Source organism: Rattus rattus, chromosome 11 (genome assembly GCF_011064425.1).
Source record: "Rattus rattus isolate New Zealand chromosome 11, Rrattus_CSIRO_v1, whole genome shotgun sequence".
In the NCBI taxonomy this organism is placed as follows: Eukaryota; Metazoa; Chordata; class Mammalia; order Rodentia; family Muridae; genus Rattus; species Rattus rattus.
The window spans coordinates 29,218,869-29,241,181 of record NC_046164.1 but is presented as its reverse complement, the minus strand read 5'-3'; the positions used below and the strand labels follow the sequence as shown (position 1 = coordinate 29,241,181).

The 22,313-nt window shown below is 42.8% G+C and overlaps 1 protein-coding gene and 2 pseudogenes across 2 annotated transcripts in view; 1 reads left to right on the top strand and 2 right to left on the bottom strand.

Annotated features, from left to right (window-relative positions):
- Positions 1-22,313, top strand: part of Corin (corin, serine peptidase) — a 227,266-nt gene that overhangs the window by 102,748 nt on the left and 102,205 nt on the right. For both annotated transcript variants that reach the window (XM_032916299.1, XM_032916300.1), the window contains exon 5: positions 6,129-6,313. In XM_032916299.1, the coding sequence (XP_032772190.1) occupies positions 6,129-6,313 (185 nt within the window). The remainder of the gene's footprint in view (positions 1-6,128; positions 6,314-22,313) is intronic.
- On the bottom strand, positions 13,303-14,022 carry LOC116912297 (annotated as a pseudogene).
- LOC116912617 lies at positions 19,409-21,395 on the bottom strand (annotated as a pseudogene).

Here is a 22,313-nt window from a genome sequence, read left to right as displayed (position 1 = left end):
GGTATCACCTAGGTAAAAACTTTAGGGCCAGTATTTGGTCCTGAGATCTCCTTTTTAAGTTTTAAGTTTTCTTGTAACAGAAAAGGAGAAAATGATCTCGCAAGACTCTTTAGACATGAACGGTGTCTTCATGACTGGGGAAGGGCCACAGTTTTGGGAGATGTCCAACTCTGACTCTGTGAATGTTGCTGCTTGCCGAACAATTCAGTTTAAAAAAGGAAAAAGTAGGATTGTGTTAAAAATGACTGTTGAAGACTCAGCCATAAATAGCACACTGAACTCAGTATCATGATTTTTGTAAAGTGATGCGCCAAGAAAAGCTGTGTCATCACCAATAGCTGGGCTATGCATTAGCCACTCCCGATGGTGTAAAACAACTCATATGGAAGTAGGAACACTGCAGTTACTTAGCTGACTCCTCCGCTCTAGCGTCTCACAGGGTATATTAACTTGTTGGCTAGAGCTGAGGTCTTATCTGAAAGCTTGTCTGGGGAAGGATCCATTTCTAAGTTCACGAGTCATTAGATGAGCTTCCTTTTCTCAAGGGCTGTTGGGAAATGAATCAAACCAACCATGGGGGTCTCCTTAATATGTATGGAAATTCACTTTGCCAAAGTCAGCAAGAAAGAAAAGGGTGGGGAAGTGTAAATGAGACAGAATCATACTCATATGTAGATCAATAATGCAATGTCGTCCTATTAGTTTCTGTGGTTAGAAGTAAGTTAAAAGAACACAGTCAGGACAGGGGCTTCCTCGGGCAGGAGCTGTAGAAGGCAGAGAGGATGGGTAATGTTTTCAGTTCTCCCAGCCACAAATCATAATCTCCAACACCCACAAAAGGAGTGTTCAATCTAAAGCTCTCCTAGTATTTCAGCACAGTTTATTAAAAATACAATTTGACAGCTGTGATATGAGCTCTTGGCCATATTTAAACAGCACATTTGGCTCAAAGACATTGTACTACTGTTAATTTCTTATTTTTTTTAACTATTGTTAAATGAAATGATTGTTTTTAGGGAACCCAAAGAAAAGTACCCACAAGGTACCCAGTGGGCGTGGGGGTGGCCGTAACCAAGAGGCTTCCTCAGCTGTGAACCTTGTCAACTACAACAATGACCAGCGTGGAAAGACATGTCCATGCAATAGTGGCAAGAGTGCTATGGGGGTAACCAGCTGTTTCTGACTGAATTTAAGGGCTGGTCCATAGCATGAAACATGTGCTTCCAATTGTAAATCTGGCTACGAATTCTTAGTTAGGGAATCTCACAGGTCCCAAGAGTGAACCTACCATTATTATTCTTTGCAGTGGGCATAATATAACTATTATATTTATAATATAAGATACTCTAACTTTGTATCTTTCTATCCAATAATTAGTGCAGCTCTTAGACTCCATCAGAGAAATTTCTTTAGGCGGCAGATGATGGCTAGTGTCGAAACTCACAACTCATCAAAAGGCAGAGAAGGAAATGAGTGGTCATGGCTTAATCAAGGATGGATCATCTGTAATCTATCACTGGACCATCTGTAATCTATCACACACACCTGGCCAAGGCTCAGGGTCCATTTTGTAAAAGGGGGCAGAGAGATTGTAAAAATCAGAAGTCAGAGAGGACCAGAACAAAACAGTGTCTTCTGGACTTAATGCAATCACTGTAGTCGTGAGCCCACATAGCAGCTGTGGCTACCCACATAAGACCAACATTGTAGCATAGGGTGTTAAGGGGATTCTTAAGATCTTACCTCTGAGGACCTGTGAACAGTTGATGTCTTTGGGGGAAGGAAGAGTCAATTTTCCTTAATTGGTCTATAGTAGGTCAAGCACACTCTAGTGGATGGTCCCAAATTCAGGACAGTAAAAATTGGGCTTAATAGCATATTAAAAACAAAAGGACACAAAACTGGTGGTTAGGAGGTGATGGTGAATCTGGTAGGCATTAGGGGGAGAAATAAAGGATAAATTTGGTCATATTGCATGATGGTGGTGTTGGTTACATGAAATTCTCAAAGAATTTATATGAAATATTTTTTAAAGTTGCTCAACTTGACAGAAAAAAATATGATTTATAACTCATAAAAGCTCTCTGACCATGTACGTTTATTTGGATATCTCTAGCTATTTAACAAATTTACGTTCATGACGATCGTCAAAATTTTCTAGATAAACATCTATATACTTTTAGATGTATCGTAATGAAATTTCCTGGAAATAAACTCAGTAATGAAATTATAGATTAAATGAACAACATTTTTTGGTAGATTAATGATTGAAAAACATCCTTCCCAGTAAAAATACTGCAAGTCCTTCTTACTGTGTGGTCACGTGGTTCCAAATTAATCAAATATGTCGACGATGAGTACTTGGAGAGGTACCTCAGAACTCTCTGCCTTCCCTTGAAATGCATCAGGGACTTTTTTCACACCTCACCAAATGTACTTCACACGTCAATTAAGAACAACCACCCTTTCTAAAATAGCCATCCTGATAGTCAAAGTGGTCCTTCCCTTTTGCCAAGCGCTGTTTTTCAGTTTCCAGTGTGTTGTTGCTTGGATATAGATCCTTATATTCCAAAATAGTGTAGCCTGTCTCACCACGGCGTTCCATGTGATGAAAAGCACAACACATCCGCCCTTCAAAGGCAGCGGAATTTCAGGCAAAACAAGAACAAGTGGCTCCTCATTTGCTCACGGTTTGCAAGGACTCGCAGTTATTAATATTCTACCCCCAGCTCACATAACTCCACCCAGCAATGCAAAACTCATGGGTCTCGGTTGGTTATACCTTCTAGGAGACTGATTTAGAAACACTCTAGACATTTTCCTAGGCACTAATTTTAGAACAGATGGTCTAATGGTATTTTAGTATTTCTATATATCCCCAGCTCAAGCCTGGGGGAAAAATGTCTGTTATTTCTTGCAGGTCAGCAAGACTGCTGAGGCTATCTTGGCCTCAGTGCTCCTCGGAGAAATACTACTCTCAGAATGAATTTTAATTTGCAAAATGTTCATAATAAGAGAGTTATGGAAAATAGACTAAACCCAAGCTCTTCCAAATCCCTCACTTTAAGTGGGAAAACTGAGTCTTGGCCTGAATGAAGTGTGGGCTCAAGGTCAGATAGTAGCAGAGTATCCGTGGGAGGGTCTAGAGTTGGGGACCTAGGGAAATGAGTATGGTAGAGGGTAAAAGTCCACGACAGTCAGTTTCTAAGTTGAAGTCTTAACTTCAGGGCATGAAAAAAAGACATGGATGGCCCTGGCATAAGAAGCTTCAGAACTAAAGAAAGTCTCCAAAGACCCTGGGGAGACTTGTCCACTCTTAACTCTACAGTACGTGGTGGTTTGAATGAGAATGGCTGAAATATGCTCATGCGTTTAAATACTTAGTCTCCAGTGGGTGGAACCGTTTGAGAAGGATTAGGAGGTGTGGCCTTGTTGGAGGAGGTGTGTTAATGAGGGCAGGCTTTGCAATTTCAAAAGCCCACAGCTTTTCCAGTTAGCTCTCTCTCTGCCTCCTGCTTGTGCACCAAGATGTGAGCTCTCATCTGTTCCAGATACCATGCCTTTGCTCTAACATCATGGACTCTAACCTTTTGAAATTAAGACCCCCAAGTTAATTGTTTTCTTGTATATATTGCCTTGGTCATGAGTTTTATCATAGCAATAGAAACACTAAAATGTTTGAATGGCTACCAGGGCCAATTCATTTTTATGTATGTTCTCAACTTGTTCAAATGCAAAACTTATCTTCCTATACCCTCACTATCAAATTTAGTTATATATTAATGTAAACAGATTTTTCATCATCTTTTTATTTATTATTTTTATCAGTTTATTCTTTCATATATTACATCCAGATCACAGTTTACTCTCCTTTCTATCCTCCCAGTCCTTCCCCTTTGTCCCCTCCCCATCCATTCTTCCTCTGTTTCCCTTTAGAAAAGAACAGGCCTCCCTGGGTTATCAACCAAACATAGCATATCAAGTTTCAATAAAACTGGGTACCTAGCATCATATAAAGTCTGGATAAAACAACTCAGTAGGAGGACAAGGGTCCCAAAAGCAGGCAAAAAAGAAAAACCAGCAAAAGTTCCCTTTTCCTCTGCTAGGAGTTCCAAAAACAAACAAACAAACAAACAAACAAACAAACAAACAAACCTACAAAGCTATATAATTATAACACATATGCAGAGGGCCTCGATCAGACCCATGCAGGTTCTGTGAGCCCCTATGAGCCCAGGTTTGTGGATTTTAAACAGATTATTTTAAAAGATAATCTTTTTAAAAGATTTATTTATTTTATTTATATGAATACGCTGTAGCTGTCAGACACACCAGAAAAGGACATCGGATCCCAGATAGTTGTGAGCCACCATGTGGTTGCTAGGAATTGAACTCAGGACCTCTGGAAGAGCAGTCAGTGCTCTTAACTGCTGAGCCATCTCTCCAGCCCTTAAAAGATAATTTTAATACAACTTTTGTTTCTTTATTGTTTTGTAGAGACAGTGTTTCTCTATATAGTCCTGGCTGTTCTGGAATATTCTGTGTAGATCAGGTTGGCCTTGAACTCACAGACATTTGCCTGCCTTTTCCTCCCGAGGGCTGGAATTAAAGATATGTTGCCACCACTGCCAAGTTTTAGTTCAACTTTTAAAGGCAAAAAGAAAAATTTTTTTATTAGAATGTCATTGTCAAGGGAGGCCTGACTAGTGGTACAGGCATGAAACACTAGCTGCTTGCAGGCTGATGCAGGCTGATCACAAGTTCAGGATCTGTTAGTTCAAGGCCAGCATAGGCAACTTAGTGAGATCTTGTCTCAAAATAATGACAGGGAATGGGAAATCTAGGGTCAGCAGCATGGATAGTGCCCTGAGTATGGCCCCATCACAACCACAGAAAGAAAGTGTTGAGAACTTCTTATACATAAGGATCTCTCCTGGAAGGCTCTGAAGGATTGTGTCAGATCCAGTATAACCGGCTAGATGGAAGGTCACATCATGTTTCTGTGGAACAAATGGTGTATGGTATACAAGCTTGTTTGATCAAGGGGTTTGTGAAGGCCACTTATTATCATGAATAGACATTGTTAGAAGATATATAGATGAAGGCCCGGAAGTTCATACACCTACTTCCCCTTCCTCCTTTGCTATTGTGAAACTGGTAGTAAGAAGTGTGTGACACTTGAGTCTGTCCCAGAATCTTAATGGGCCTATGCTTCCCAGAAAAGGTTTATGACAGACTCAGTATTGTACAATTCTGTAATATCAACATTTGAAATAGTTGTTTTGACAGGGCTCAAGCAAAGTTTCCATTTCAGAAAACGTCTCCAGTTTTCTGCACGTCCTTTGAGATGCCCTTGGTGGAGATGGACAGGGATGTAAGGCACAGCCTGTGGCTGTGTGGCAGAGAAAGCCACTTGGCTTTGAGAGGAGAGTGGTCCACAGCCTTGACAAGGCTAGCCCATGAGTATAAATCCCCAGAGCTAGCCTGGGATCTGGGGTGTTAGCTTCCATACAAAAGGGCGAGGACAGTCTCCAGGGGGCACCACTGCTTTTACTGTTAACGGATGGCATCTCCCAGCTCTTACCCTGCAGACTACAAAACAGAAGGCTGGTGAGGTTTCTTCTTCTTTGTTTTCTTAAGAACACGAGATTTTCTGAGTAGCCACTTGTCTGTAGGAGGTTTTCATGAAGGCCAGGGAGAATAAAGAATGACTTTCTCTACTTGCCTCTGAGAGTTAGTTGAATTTCTCAAAGGAAAGATAAAAAGTTACAGCAGCATTCCTTCCCACCTATTTTTGTTCCTTCTGATTGTGGGCCTCCCTTTTTCTTCTTTCTTTCTGTTGATCAATCAGTATATTGTAATACAGGGAGCATAAGAACAATCATTTGGGACACATCGTTCTACAAGCGATGACTACACAATCCATTGTGAATCTAACTTATCATCTTCAGACTTCATTTAATTGGGTGGCTGAAACTGTCCTAGGACAAAATACAGTTTTAGTTGCTGACAGTCCATAGGAAATGCTAATTAACGCCCTACATTAACTTGCTAACTTTAATGTTATTATTGTCTTGAAAACTGTTCTATTATGACATTAATCCCCCTCACCGACTTTTTGTACGTAGGCACGGCCTTCTACCCTGTAGATCTTTCTGTGAGGCTGCAAAAGAAGGATGTGAATCTGTCCTGGGAATGGTGAACTCCTCCTGGCCAGATACCCTCAGATGCTCTCAGTTTAGAGACCACACTGAGAATAACAGTGACGTCAGCAAGATCTGCTTCTCACTGCAGCAGGAGCATGGAAAGCAATGTAAGTGTCTGCGTTTCCTTTAAAGTTTGTATTCTGGTGTACCGGCCATTTGGGGATATCTACATAAATATATATATATATATAGTTTAATAGGCTTTAAAAATCAGGAAACTCCAGAGTAAGAAACAGGATATTAACAATATAGAAATGTCTGCAATAGTTCTCCTAATTATCTTACCTTTGCAAAGATTTCTATCACCTTAGGTAGCTTCTCTTGTTACTGAACTTCATGTAAATATAATTAAACCATGTGTGACATTTTTATATCTTCTTGCATTTGCTTAACTTTATGATTGTGTTCATTGCAGACTCCATTCTTCACACTGAATGAAGTGATCTAGTACCTCTAGTACTCGATTACACAACATCTGTTATTGGTGGACATTGAGTTATATGTCTTTTCAGTTATTATGAAGAACAATGTATATTCCTACATGTCTTTGGTTGAGCATAGTTGTGGACTCGTTCTGCAAACTAGTTCTCTAAACTAGTTGTATGGCCTTTCCCCGAGGAATCTAATCATGCTTTTAAAATGTACAACTGTTTCATTGTCATATCTGTTGTACAAATACTTGTCCATGTCCCAGTGGTCTCGTTAGTTCAGTTTCATGTACAGCACGGATAGACCATATTATTGTTTTGATATGAAATGTTGTGCCAAGTCTCACGTTCTGAAGGCTTAGCTACTGGCCTGCAGCAACTGTTGAAGGCTCTGAGCCCTTGAAGAGGTGGAGCACAGGAGAATGAAATTAGGTCACTGGGTTCTAGCCTCCTAACTGGGTATTGGAACACTTGCCCCTTCTTTCTATTTCTCTATCTTCCTAGCCACCATGAAGTGAGCAGCCTCATCTAACATGTGCCTGGGCCATGATATTTTACCTCCAAACCGTCCTAAAGTGATGTGGATAATCAGGGACCAAAATCTCTGAAGACAACCAAATCTCTCCTCCCTTTAAACCATTTATCTCAGGCATTTTGAGATTCTATGATGCTGCAAAGCTAACCTGAGTGGATGTGATTTATTGTGTAGATGTATTGCAGCGATCTCTGACTGAATGCCTCCATTCCCAGCACGTATGCATCTTTTCTCTGTACATGGAACAGAAAGAGAGTTTTCTCTCTTACTTTATTATTTTTATTAGTTATTTGAAATTTTCACGTGGTGTAATTTGATTATATTTACTCTCCCTTTTCCAACTCTTTTCAGGTCCACTTCTTTCCCTGTTCACCGAACTTTGTGTCTTAATTTTACAGTGATCTACTGTGTATGATCTCTGCTGTCCATACACTCTTGGGTGTATGTCCATCCACTGGGAGGTGGTCAACCTACCAGGTGCTGGACTCTTTAAAAAAATGGACTCTGCCTCTCCAAGTAGCTGTGAATTACCAATAGCTCCTGAGGTAGGGGTGAGGCTTCAGACCTAGCTCTCTACTCCATGCTGAGACTTAGTCCAACTTAATCTTGCATGGGTCTTGTGCATGCTATCACAATCATTGTGAGTTTATAAATGCAGACTTTCTGATGTGTCCAGAAAATGTGGTTTCCTTGTAGTCATCCACAGTCACGGCTTTTGCTGTTTTTCTAGTCCTTGTTCCATAATCTTTGGAGGGGGGTATGACATAAGTGTTCCACTGAAGGTTGAAAACTCAGCAGTCTCTTTTTGTCTGCACCTTGGCCACTTGTGAATCTCTGTGTTAATCTCCATCTACTGCAAAAAGAAGCTTCTCTGATGAGGGTTGGAAGATGCACTAGTCTATGATAACAATAGATTATCAGGGGTCATTTCAATACTACACCATTTAGAGACTAATAGTAGTCGGATCTCCCCAGGGGCTATGACCCTGGCATGGTGCTAGGCATGAGTTTCATATGGTGGAACAGGCAGGTTAATGCCATCATAAGGAGTTGGTTACCCCCATGACGTTCATGCCACTATTGCTCCGCTGGGCATGTCTTTCCAGGCTGGTCATTATTAGCTCACAGGGTTCACGGATGGGTAAGACTGATGGTTACGTTTCTCCTCTGGTAGCATGAAAAGCACCTTTTATCACTATTGATGGTAAACATTAGGAAATGAAGATTCTAGATGAGGACCGGCTTGAGTTTTTTGTATGTTCTACGACTCAAGGTTCAGCAGTAGAGTCTTACTGATGATGAAAGGATTTGCGAACTACTGTTTGCAGTTTTACTTTGGGGGAAGGGAGGCTTTATTTGGCTTACACTTTCAAATCACACTTTGTGATGGCTATTCTCAGTTGACAATTTAACTACATCTGCAATGAACTACAATCCAGACATGGAGGGCACACCTCTGATCCAGATCTCGAGGCAGAGAGACAACATGCCTTTGAGCCTAATCTCGAGGCTGGACGACACAGGCTTTTGATGTGAATCTTAAGACAGGATGATGACCTTTGCCTTTAATCCAGATCCTGTGGCACACTTAATATGAGTTATACCACCTGCTGGAAGCCTATAGAAGGACAATGGGAGAAGGAATTGTTTGTTTGTCTGTCTGCTTGCCTGCACTCTGCCAGCACATTTATTGAAGCCTGCTTCTTTGGGATTTCAGCTTATACAGAGACCAGCTGAGACACCCAGCCCTGTAAGACTGAGTAATTACTAGACTCTCGGATTCACAGCTAGTCATTATTGAATCAGCTGGACTGCGGACTCTAAGTCATTCCAATAAATTCCCTTTGCATACATACAAAACACATACATGTATGATACCCTAATTATTATGGCCGAGGCATACACCACAACTAAAAACAATTTTTCCCAATAAATAGCCCATTCTCAGGGTTCACAATGTGATCAAATATTCTGCAAAGCACACACACACACACACACACACACACACACACACACACACACACACACCACACACACACACACACACCACACACACACACACACACACACACACACACACACACACACACACACACACCATTCCATAAATTCTGTGACTCTAGAGCATGCTGACTAATACACAGCCCATCACTGAGGGATGTCAAACTTGCAAGCAGGAACGGGAATGAAGGCCATGGAAGATGCTGTTTATTCGTTTGCTCCCTCAGGCTTGCCCAGTTACCTTTTCTGTATCACACTGCCCACAGTGACCTGGTCCTTCTTATATCAACTTGAAATTTAAAAAGTGTATTACAGGGCTGGAAAAATGGCTCAGGGGTTAAGAGCACTGACTGCCCTTCCAGAGGTCCTGAGTTCAATTCCCAGCAACCACGTGGTGGCTCACAACCATCTATAGTGGGATCTTGGCGCCCTCTTCTGGCATACAGACATATATGCAGACAGAACACAGTACATAATAAATAAATCTTAACCCCCCCCCCCAAAAAAAAGAGTGTATTACAAACAAGGCTGCAGACCAGTCTTATCTGGGCAGTTCCTTTTCTTTTTCCCAGGTGACTCTAGGTTAGTGTCATTATATTTATTCTAAAAGTTTTAAAATCAAAATATTACATTATTTTCCCCTTTTTTCTTTCTTCTCTCCAGCTCCTGCCATGTGAGTACATACTCTCACTGTGCTCTCTCAAGGTCATAATCTCTCTCTCTCTCGCTCTCTCTCTCTCTCTCTCTCTCTCTCTCTCTCTCTCTCTCTCTCTCTCTCTGTGTGTGTGTGTGTGTGTCTGTCTGTCTGTCTGTCTCTCTGCCTCTATCTCTATATCTATCACAGTATATATAAAGCACAACTATGTGTGTGTGTGCTATATGTCCCTAAATATATAAAAACAATATGCTTGTTCTATATAATACAACGTTTTTATCATACATGATTTCGTATTTTACAAAATCCTCTATTTCTGTTAAGATGATATGTTATTTTCTTCCTATTAGGCTAAATGGTAACTCACTTTTCATTTAGACCCCAGTGACAGATCTTTTGGTTAGGGCTTACTGGAGACTTACTGATTACGTTTGACTTCTCCAACAAATCTTTTCCTGTCTTGTTACATTTTTCTACTGTATGATGGTTTTATATTTCCTTAATTTATACTTTGTGTTATTTCCTTCTTTCTGATTTTTGGATTTAATTGTCCAAGGCAGGATTTTTCAAATATCTTGTCTCTCAGTTCTCAGCACTCCCTGTCACCATTCCCCTCTCCTCAGCTAGGAGCTCCCTAGTCAGAAACCAACCAACCAACTGACCAAACAAACAAATGACCAACCAACCAAACAACTAACCAAACAGCTAACTAAACAACCAATCAGCCAAACAAACAAACAAGCAAGCAAAAAAACCAACCAACCAACCAACCAACCAACCTACTAACCAACCAACCAACCTACCAACCAACCAACCAACCAACCAACCAACCAACCAACCAACCTACCAACCAACCAACCAACCAACCAACCAGCCATCCATCCAGCCAGCCATCCAGCCAGGCGAGCAAGCAAAGCCTGTTTTGCATATGTGCTTGTCTTCCTCTGGAACAGGATACTCTTAGTTCTTGTTCTTGGGCTTCAGCTTTACAGGGTCTCCTGCTACAATATAAAGGCTTTGTTTTCATTGGATATTTTTATTTATCTACATTTTAAATGTTATCCCCTTTTCTGGTTTCCCTTCCACAAACCCCCATCCACCCCCTGCTCCCCCTGCTTCTATGAGGTTGCTCTCCCACTTACCCACTCCCTCCTGCCTGCCTGTCCTGGCATTCCCCTACACTGGGGCATCAAGACTTCCCAGGACTAAGGGCCTCTCCTCCCACTGATGCCCAACAAGGCCCATCCTCTGCTACACATGCGGCTGGAGCCATGGGTCCCTCCATGTGTACTCTTTGGCTGGTGGTTTAGTCCCTGGGAGCTCTGGGGGGGTGTGTCTGGTTGATTGATATTGTTCTTTCTATGGGGTTGCAAACCCCTTCAGCTCCTTCAGTCCTTCCCCTAACTCCTCCACTGGAGTCCCCATGCTCAGTCCAGTGGTTGGCTGCGAGCATCCGCATCTGTGTTTGTCAGGCTCTGGCTAACGGCTTCTTTTTAAACTACTCGTGAAGCTGTTCTGTTTTCATCTTCATTTGGTCTCTATTGCTTCTGATAAATACCGAGGGCAAGACCAGCTCAGCAGGGAAGGCTTTATATCAGCTTGCAGGCTGTAGTTCACCATGAGGGAAGTCAGGGCAGGAACTCAGGGAGGAATCTAGAAGCAGGAATAGAAGCAGAGACCATGGAGGAATGCTGTTTGCTGCGTATCTCCCATTGTTCGGTCAACCTGCTTTCTTACACAACCCAGCACCACTTGCCCTGATACTACCCATGATGAGCTTGGCCCTCCCACATCAATCATCCATCGAGAAATGCACAGTCTTGTCTCTAAGCCAATGTGATGGAGTTCCTCTTTCCAGATAATTCAAGCTTGGGCCAAATGGACAATAATCCCAACAGGGACAGTTTTTATGTATGGGTGACCTTTAACTTAAAAGGTCCTTTTTGAATGTATAGGTACCTACTCAAAGCTCTTCAGGGCTAAGACACAGTTCCATGGTTAAGCTCTTGCCATTCAATAGTGAAAGTGAGGGCCAGAGTTTGCATCCCCAGACCCAGAAACCAAGTAAATCCCCAGCAGGAGTGGAGCCTGCCTTTTATTCCATTTGGAGAACGCAGGGATGGAGGATAGTCAGAGCAAACTAAGTAGACTTACTGTGCACTCAAGCTCTGTGTTTGATTGAGAGACCCTGCTTCATTTTCCAAGGTGGAAGAGTGATAAGTATGATTCCTAACATCAAGTGTAGGCACCCACAAACTCTCACAAGTGCCTATACCCACTGTGATGCTTTAAGTAAGAACAGCCCCTATAGTCTCTTATACTTGAATGCTTGGTCATTAGGGAATAGCACTACTTGACAGAGGTATAGCCTTGTGGGAGGAGGTGTGTCACTGGGTGTAGGCTTTGGGGTTTCGGAATCCCAAGCTAGGCCTAATGGCACCCTCTCTTTCTGCGGTCTGAGGATCTGGATGTAGAACGCTCAGCTCCTTTCCCAGCACCATGTCTGCCTGTGTGTGGCGTTGCTTCCTCCTGTGATGATAATGGACTAAACCTCTGAAACTGTAAGCAATTAAATGCTTTCCCATGTAAGACATAGTCATGGTGTCTCTTCACAGCAATAGAACATTTATGAAGACACCTACATTTGTGCATCCCCTACCCCAAAATGAAAACCCTATTTGACCTATTTGTAACTATTTTTTCTATACTGTATTCCATTTAGCTCATTCCTTTGTATAACTTATACCACCCTAGTTCACCTCTGATTTCTGAGATCTGGATCATTCTGTAATGCCAGGGTTCCCATCTATATTGTCACTAATGACGACATATTTATGTTCATTCTCTCCTGAATTTTCCAGGCCAATATTTGTCTTATCGCCCTGTTTCCTGGATTCTTCCTGAGACCAACTCTCACAAGTTGGGTTCTCTAGAGACAGTCACTAAGAGGAAGTCTGAGGTAAGCTGTATTAGGAGTCAGCTTGCTTGTGGTAGAGAGGAAAGTGAAAGGGAGGATTTGGAATATGATCCGGTCCTATTAAAGCCCCAGCCACATGTGAGGGCGCTCTGGTCTCAGTCAGCATCAGCCCATGCTCAGCCAAAAGAGTCAAGGTTTGCAGTCTTCACCTCAGTCAGCCATTAGTGGGCCCTTCCTGGTAAGAGCATGTCCTTCAGTAGGGCAGTCCTCCGCCATATTTTGCAGATAAGGCAATAGTGTGACTGTCTTGAAAGGTGAAGGCTGTGAGATGATGGGTAGAGCAGCAAGACATTTATTTTGTGTGTGTGTCAGTAAAAGTATTTTATTCCTCCCCTCCCACCCTCACCCCACCCCCAGCAATCCCCAGTAAACATTTCCCCTCTCATTCCAATAGCAAAGCTACAATCAGAAAAAAAAGTTTTTGGCGGGCCGGAATAGGAGGGGTAGGGGCATGGGTAAAAATGATCAAGTCACAACGTCCCCGAACAGGCTAATTCCCCTTAGTCATCCTCTTCACCCTCATCATCCAGTTCTTGTTTTCGCTTCTGATTCCCTTCTTCACCAGCATCTTCTTCATCTTCCTCATCAACCACTTCCCTGTTGTGATCTTCTTCATCCTCCTCCTTCCCACTCATGTCCTCTTCCTCCCCTTCTTCCTCCTTATCCTCTTCTTTTTCCACTAGCTGGGCATACTCATCATACTCTTCCTCCTCCTCATCTTCCTCGTTGCCATCCTCCACGTAGCCCTCAACATCCGAGTTGGGGGCCTCCTTGTTGTCCCTGTCATAGCCATGAGGTACATGACCTGGGGCAGGAGCTTGAACACATCTCGGTAGGCATTCAGGTTGGTCACCTCACCCTTAAACAGTATAGGCTCTTGAGATTCTCTAACTTCTTCTGTGGCCCTATTGTGCTGAGATCTTTTATTTTGTGGCCATTTAAATTTAGACGCTTAAGGTTCAGACATTTCTCTGTCAATACTTCCAGGTCCCCGAGATTCTGTTTTCGCTTAATTCAAGCTTCTTGAGTTTGTTTAACATTGATAAGTTTGAAATGGAGGTGAGGCCTATGTTGATTGTACTTAGGAATTCCAGTTCTTCAGATTCATCCACAAGGCCTCCGATTTTGCCTTTAGTTGGCCGACAGTTATCCAGGACCAGCTCGGTCACATCAGAGGGCATCCTGTTCTGCAGCTCTAAAATCCATTTTTCCATCTCCATCTCCATCTCTCACGCTCTCTCTTTGTGCAGAGGATCCTGTACAAGAGGAATTCAACCAATAATTCCCAAACCTACGGCCGCGCGTTTTAGGACTCTGAAGACTCGATCGCTCTGCTCGGTTCTCTATAAGACATTTCTTAAAGTAGAGGAACATAGAGTAGAGGAAGGTCACTTAATTTAATGGGAAACATGATTTTTATAAGACTCCATCTAATTCTGGTTTGTGTCTGTTCTGAGGTGCACTTCTCCTGGGGATTCCAGCTGGAGACTCGGGGATTTGCTGTATTCCTCAGGTCCTGGGACAGGCCTGAGTTCACTTACTTTTATTCTTAGAACAACATAGTTGCTGTAATTTCTACTTATTTTTGTGGTAAGTGCCGTAAGGAGCCTTCTTCCCAGCTGTCAGCTAACGGGTCCACTTCTGCGTGTCCCTCCTTCCTACCCAGCCACTCATTACCGATCACTCCGTTCCTATAGGATTGGGAAACTCAGATATGGCTTCTGGGCCTCTGTGGCCCCATCTCTGGATTCTCAGTGGTGGCAATGTGGCAAGCACTGGAATGTCCTATGAGGGGGAAGAATGTGGAATTTTTTCTTGTTCATTTTTGAGACTGTATCTTTAACTACATGCCTCCTTCCTCTTTCCCCTCCTCAAACCCTCCCATGAACTTCTCCCTGCTCTCCTTTAGAATCATGGCCTCTTGTCAGGATGTGGCCCTTTGCTCTGGAGTTGCTTCTGTCTGCCATCTTGGCTGCTCAAGACCTAATTATCCCTTCAGCTCTCAGTTGCTTTTAAACAAAAGTTTCTCAAATTTTATGCCCTTTCTGTTTGTTTCTGGTGGAGATGCTGTGGCCAGAAGTAGAAATCTATCTTGTTTCATTGAATGGACATTTTTTTTTTTTAGTAGAGATTTGCGGTTAATTCCTAGTCCCCCCCCCAACACACACACACACACACACACACACACACACACACACACACACACAGAGTATCCGTTCTTCGGTAAGTCACCCTGAGATGTCACTGGGAATATCAGTTTGACACCATCAGGAAGTGTGGTGACACTTCTAATCTGTGAAAAGATTGATGGCTTTGGGCAGAATAGTGAAACAGTTATAATTAGAGCCATGTGTTCACTAGGGTGGCAATTTCTTAAGTAATCAGAGTCCCAAAGTCTTTGTAGGTTTTTAGTTTCAGTTACTTTTTAATCTAACTTTTTTTCTGAAATGTTATCTGTTTGATAAAATATTTTTCTAGATTTAAAAATATATTTTGCCTCATTCTTGATGTAACGATAGGCTCATCTCAAATATATTTACAATTCTTATGCTCTGGGGAAAGCCACTGACACCTATGATTTTCATGTATATATAAGAATATAATTTCTAGCACACCTATACACCTACTGAAAAGGGTTTATAATTTATTGTACATCAAGTATTCATTATAGAGTACAACCATTTAAGACCACTTTACAGATTACCCAGTGCAGTCTTTCTCTCATGTTTTTCCCCCATTGAGTAAACTAAGTGCCTGTTGTATTCTAAGTGCCTAGGGTCTCTGAAAAATACAGTCAGTGAACATGGTAGTAATTTATGTCCATGCAATGTGCTTCTTTTAAAAGTGACTTATCTATTTTATTTTATGTACATGGGAGTTTTGGCATCGTGTATGCCTGTGTGATGGTGTCAGATCCCCAGGAACTGGAGTTATAGTTGTGAGCTGCCATGTGGGTGCTGAGAGTTGAACCCTGGTCCTCCAAAGAGCAGCCAGTGTTCCTAACCACTGAGCCATCTCTCCAGCCTAACAATGCTGCATTTAACCGTAGGTGATTTTCCAACAGTTTTAGTTCTCACACCCCAGTAAAACTGAAGTTTATCCCTAACTGAGTGCATTGTTGAGAACAGACATTCTGATGAACAGCCCTCAATAAACAGGGCTGTCCCTGTCTTAAAATGTTATGTGGCCCAAAACGTCAGTGATACTGAATTTAAGAAACTCTGACAGAAGTTCACGTTTTAAATAGTTCTTTCTTAAATTCCATCATCCTCACAATGACAATGAATCACCACCACCACCACCACCACCACCACCACCACCACCACCACCACCACTACCTCCATTACTACCACCATTACCTCCATTACCACCACCACCACCATTACCTTCATTACCACCACCATTATTACCACCACCACCACCACCATTACCTCCATTACCACCACCACCATTACCTTCATTACCACCACCATTATTACCACCACTACCACCACAACCACCACAACCACCACCATCACCACCACCCCCCACCTCCACCACCACCTCCACCAAATCATATGACTTTTAAGGGGTATTGAGCATAGACTACGACAAATACATGTGAAAAGAAAGAGAGTAATACCAGTGACCTGTGTAAATGGTGCCATGCAGAAATTGCAGACATAGGATAAATGTCAGGGGAGTAGCAAGGAGCCAGTTCCGTGGATGAGGAATGACTATTCTGCTGGAAAGGGGTTCTTGGCAAAGAGGAAGGACACAGGTGCTCTCGTGTAGGCAGTAGACATTGTGAGCTCGGGCTCCTGCTTAGCCCCAGACATGGATGTGAGTAAAAGCTCACTCCTGCCTTAGTCTCGCCTCCTCGCCTGTGAAATAACTGTCCCATGCAAATAGTATTTTCCCTTTGTGCGTGGTGCCTCATTCTCTTTACCAAAGCACTTTCACAGCTGTCAGCTCCTTTCGCCTCAAGTAAGTCCCCGAGGTATTTTCATCTTCATTTTATAAATTAAGAAATTGAGGGTGAGAGAGATCATCCCGGGGTTATTTTAAATCCAGCCCCTGCACTCCCAACCCTCCTATTCCAGCTCCCCCACACCCCAATAGCACATCACACTATCCTGGGATTCAATTAGTAACCCTTGAATGCTGCCCTCCACTACAGTTCGGTTCTCACCAGAGCTCTCAAATATCTTTCCCGACTACGCTGAGCCAAGACCTACAACCTGTAAAAACTGCCTTTCCTCACTAGCACACGGTTCTGGGAAGTCGATTCATCTCTTAGCTGCCCTTAAATCAGTCATAATTCCTGGGACAGTTTGTTCTCATACAAGGCTCACAGTTGTCTTCTCCGTTCTGTTGCTGGGCCCTGCAAAGTAAATAACGCGCCCGGGCGATAATGCTGTGGGAACTGTTCTTGAGAGGTTTAAAAATAAACATTCGTGCGTGTTTCCATAGCCCGCTTGTGAGAACTCAGGGGGGCTAAGGGTCAAGGCCCATCAATCATCCCGAGTGTTCCAACTAATCCTTTGCCTCGGTTGTAATCATATACGGAAAGCAGTTTTTAGATGGTATTTCTGTGAGGAGAAAGAGATCCCCCGCCATGAAAGAGCTCCGGCTGTTTGTCCTTCCGTCTCCCTCCAGCTTTTCCTAGTATCGCGTTTGCTTTGTCCGGCTCTCGTTGCTGATAGCAACCACTTCATAGTATCGGACTCCCTAATTGTAGTTGCCGGACCTTGGTAAAACACCCACTCTCAATTTCTTTTGAATCCCAGGTTCATTTCAGAGAGATTATGCCATCCTCTTTCTTTGAGATTCTTAGAACCATTGTTTTGACAGTGATTACAGGCAGCGCCGTGAGACTATGAAAAGCTACCCGGGCACTTTTCATTATGACGACCGGCTTTACATAAAATGAAAACCCCACATCTCCCTACATTTATCACTTTAAATTACTTGAAGTTTTAAATGACCTAACCACCCTTTCTGTACAGAAATATACCTCTTATGAAAGCCTTGACAGCATTCAATGATTTACATGTGAGCCGTGATGAGTTTGCTTCCTAACTGTTGGGACTTGGAGAAGGTCCAGTCCATTCAAACACCTCTCTCTCTCTCTCTCTCTCTCTCTCTCTCTCTCTCTCTCTCTCTCTCTCTTTCTCTCTCTCTCTCTCTCTCTCTCTCTTTCCAATTTCATGACACAAACACTAAGACTTTACAGTAGAACTACTTTACTATCCGAGATGATGCATTTCAGACAACTTTGGAAGCCATGATGCATTTTGCATATACAAACATTTCAGTTCAGTAGACACACTTGTTGTACCGTGGACTTCATTACAGTTGGGAGAGGAATGAAAACATGCCTATTTCTCATGACTTCACAGGCCAGTGAAGAGATAAATATTTAAGCATCGACTCAGACCTTATACAAGAACATGGTTTCAAATGACATATTGGACAGAGGCATGGGCTAGAGCAGGTTGATGAGGGGCAGATGTTACTCAGAGGAAGAGAAATGGCCAAAGGCTTATTGGACTTGGATGTGGCCGGATGGTAGACACTTTGTCTACTACACATGAGACCTGGGACAGAAAAGCTGGACAGAAAAGGAGTAAATAATTAAACCAGTTATTGTACCAGGCAACTGGCACCATTTTGAGTGGGAAGGTATAGATAGGACACAGATCACTGGTCTGGGTGTAAGCTGGGCACTTCTCTCCTACAGACTTTGACACTGAGGAGATTTGAAACAGCCCTCAAAAACCACTTCTCAGAAGAGACAGGAGACCCTGAAAAAGGAAGTAGGAAGGGCTACTGAATGGGAGGCCTCTGTCCCTGAGGTAGCATTCTGTCTGCCGTTAGACTCTAGCACACTTTTCTGATGTGATCCACTTCACAGCCCTCTGGCCACGGGCTAGACGCCTTCCTTTGCCTCTATGGATACTGTAATTGTCTGTGTTCCGAGGGATTGCATTTTTCAACCTTTTTTCTCAAGGCTTTTCTGTTTATTCTGGGAATTCTCATGCATGCTTACAGACACATAAATCCCAACGACAAAAGCCTATTTCATCCCATTTTCCTAAGTTTAGATCCTCATCCTCCCTCTTTGCTTCCAAGAGGAGTTTCCCTGAAATTGTCTCCAAGATCCCCACACCACGCCACAGTCCATTCCTTTACTGTTGAGTTACTTTCTTCTCAGTTACGATCTCTGCTCTTGACTCGAGGCAAAGGATCCCTCTCTGCTTAGTTACCCTCTCCTTGCTTCATTTCTCTCACCTCTCAACAGTGGGAAGCAGGCTTAGTCCTTAGACCTGTTCCTTTCTGGTTACTGAGTTCAGGCTCATGGCTTTAAACGAACTGATACTCAAGTTCAAAGGTCTCTACTCCATCTTTCTTCTGAATTCTAGACTTATGTGCATATATGCATTCCTCCCTCTCCCCTCTTTTGAAATTGAAACATTTAATGAACTGTAGATGTAGGTTAAGAGAATTTGCTAAGGCTCAACCCATGACAGGGTCTAAGCTTGTCATGTGTTGGTAATTAGCACAAAGATCACTGGTGGCTTTTGTTTTGGGTTGCAGAACTGTCGAAAGCAGTATCAGCATGGCTCAAACAGTAGCCTCTGTGCCTTCTCTTAGCGAGAAAGAGTTAAGACAGCAGCCTCTTAGCAGAAACCAGCATTGATCATCTTTGTAAGTCTGCTCTTTGGAAGTGGGACCCTCAGACTAGACACATAGGTCCTTGTACACAGTTTCCACAGTTTCTACAGCTTGGAAGGCTTGTTTGAGCACCATTTCCAGATGGCTGATCTTGGCCATCTTATGGGTAAGTGCTTGTAGTCTTCCCTGAATGGTTTTGTTGTGGTGACTGTACATCTGGTACAGCCTCTCCTCCAACTTCTCTGTCAGATCCAAGACCTTCATCTTAAGGCTGCCCCTGGAGTTGGTCACAGTGCATGGTCCTTCTGCCTGCTTTCATTGATATTATCAATCAGTTCCTGGGCTTTCTTCTTCTTTAGGATTTCAATGCAGGAGTCTAGAGATACCAGTCCTGGCAGCTGGCAGTTGGCACTGGAGACCATTGAGTTGTCTCCTCATGGTTCTCATTCTGCTGATGCTCTCTGCTCTCCACAATCACCAGAGGATCCTGGCCCTTTAATTCACAGGAGGCATATCCGCTCCTAGGTGCTCCATTCCGTCTTTTTCTGTCTCTGTTTTCCTAGGCACACATGTTTACATGAACAACACATACTCTCTGTCTCTCTGTCTGTCTCTGTCTCTCTGTCTCTCTTTGTCTCTTTGTCTCTGTCTCTCTGTCTCTCTGTCTCTCTCTGTCTCTCTCTGTCTCTCTCTGTCTGTCTCTCTCTCTCTCTCTCTCTCTCTCTCTCTCTCTCTCTCTCTCACACACACACACCCAGAGACACATAGACTCACAAACGCTCCACTTTCTTCCCACTTGAATTTCAGATCTTGTAAGACATGTATTAGCCAGCTTGATTGCCTGATTGTCTCTTCTCTCATCCATGATTTTTCCCATCTGAGTAAATAATAACTTTAGTCTCGTCATTCAGAACCACAACTTGGGTTATTCTCGAATCATCTTTTTTTCCCCCACACTAACTTCAGTTAAAGGTTATGGGATTTGTCTGTCAAAATACATGTGTGAACCAACCAGTGATTGGTCAGTATCTCCACAACCACTGCCTGAGCCCAGTCATCCTGGTTCGTTACCCATCTTATCCTTTCTCAGCTTCCTGGCTGCCTTTCTGTGCTCCCAGAGTTCAGGTAAGAGTCAGAAGGTACACAATCTGAGATAGGACAGTCCCGTAGAACTCAGTTTGAACAGTCATCTGTGGCCCTGAAGTGCAGACTTCCTGTTTGCTCTTCATGCTCAGAGCCTATCACTTCTGTCTTCTCACTCAATACTAGAATTCTTGTACTCTAGGCTCCAGCTAGTCTGTTCCATTTTCCCATACTGATGTATGTATGTATGTATGTATGTATGTATGTATGTATGTATGTATGTATGTATATGTATGTATGTATGTATGTATGTATACATGTGTGTGATATATATATGTAAGTGTATATGTAGATGTAGATGATGTACTATGTACATGTATATGTGTATATGTATATACACATATGTATACATAGCCTACATCTACATAGATTTCTCTGTACCTTCCAGCACCTGTCTGTAAGGCTGTAACAGGTACTGTAGGGACAGTAGGTGAAGGGAAGGTGGGGGAAAATGCTATGCAAGTAACAGCGATTCTTGTTATTTTATCCATGGGTCAGTTCTTCTGAAGAACTTCCAAGCCACCCATGCATGCTTAAAATCCCAGCACTCAGGGGGTCACGGAGCAGTTTAAAGCCAGCTTTATTTACAAGAATGTCCTGTCGCAAGAAAACCAATCCACGCCAAACCAAACCAAGCCAAACAAACAACAACAGCAACAGAGAGAAACGTCTGGATTGACTTTACTGGGATTAGAATTTCATCTTGCTCCGAATTGAACTTACTCTCTGAAATCATCTCATCTCTGACATTGTTTTGATCAATGGAGCAGTGAACTTGCACACCGTGGACCATGATGGTTCTGTGAGAACCACAGTCCCTGTCTGCCTTTGCTGTGTGCGTACCCAGCCAGAAAAGCCATGGCCAATAAAACCTCCTTCCCGTCGAGCCTGGGGCTTGCCTGTTCCCTCTGGGCTCAGTCGCTCTTGTGTCTAGATGGATCGAGATTGGGTTTCTCTTCCCTGCCAAGTACTGCTTTGCTTGGAGTAGTACAATGCTTTCTGGAACAACGTGGGAGGACTGCTCTCCTCACTCATGCCTGTTTGCCACCCTCTGGACAAGAGGCTAAACCAGGAAGTCCAGACCATAGATTGGTCCCCGTGTCCTTACTGTTGTGCTCAGCTTCTGGATAACAAGGACATCTGTCTATTCCTGGCTTAGTGTTTTTCTCCAAATCAGAAATATTATTTGTGATTCAGATCCCAATAAAATTTGAGAACATTCAATGACAAGCCAAAAATCCTCGATATAAACACGGTGCAATTCTAAGCCCATTTTGATGGGCTTAGAACTCTTCAGTAAGAGTGTTGCCGTGTGTGTGTGTGTGTGTGTGTGTGTGTGTGTGTGTGTGTGTGTGTGTGTATCCTAAATGATTCAGACCATCATCGATTTTAATTTTTAATTCAACTTCCTATCCCCTCTAGTGATCAACTTACTCCTATCTGACACACCCTATACCACCAGGCTAAACCACTTTTCCTTCTTCCCTTTCACAGGGGAGGACATGTTCTTGTTTATCTGTGTGGGAGGGGAGGTCAGATTCACTAAGATCAAGCAGTCCTTGGAGCTGGACTGTCGTGATCTGCTGCTTTTTGTCTGGATTAATTTCTATTTCTCCTGTCTCACAGAATTTCATTTTTGCTCAATATCTAGTTAATACTTAGAAGCTTAGTCTAAATTTATATTTCTCATTAGACTGAACATGGTTATAAT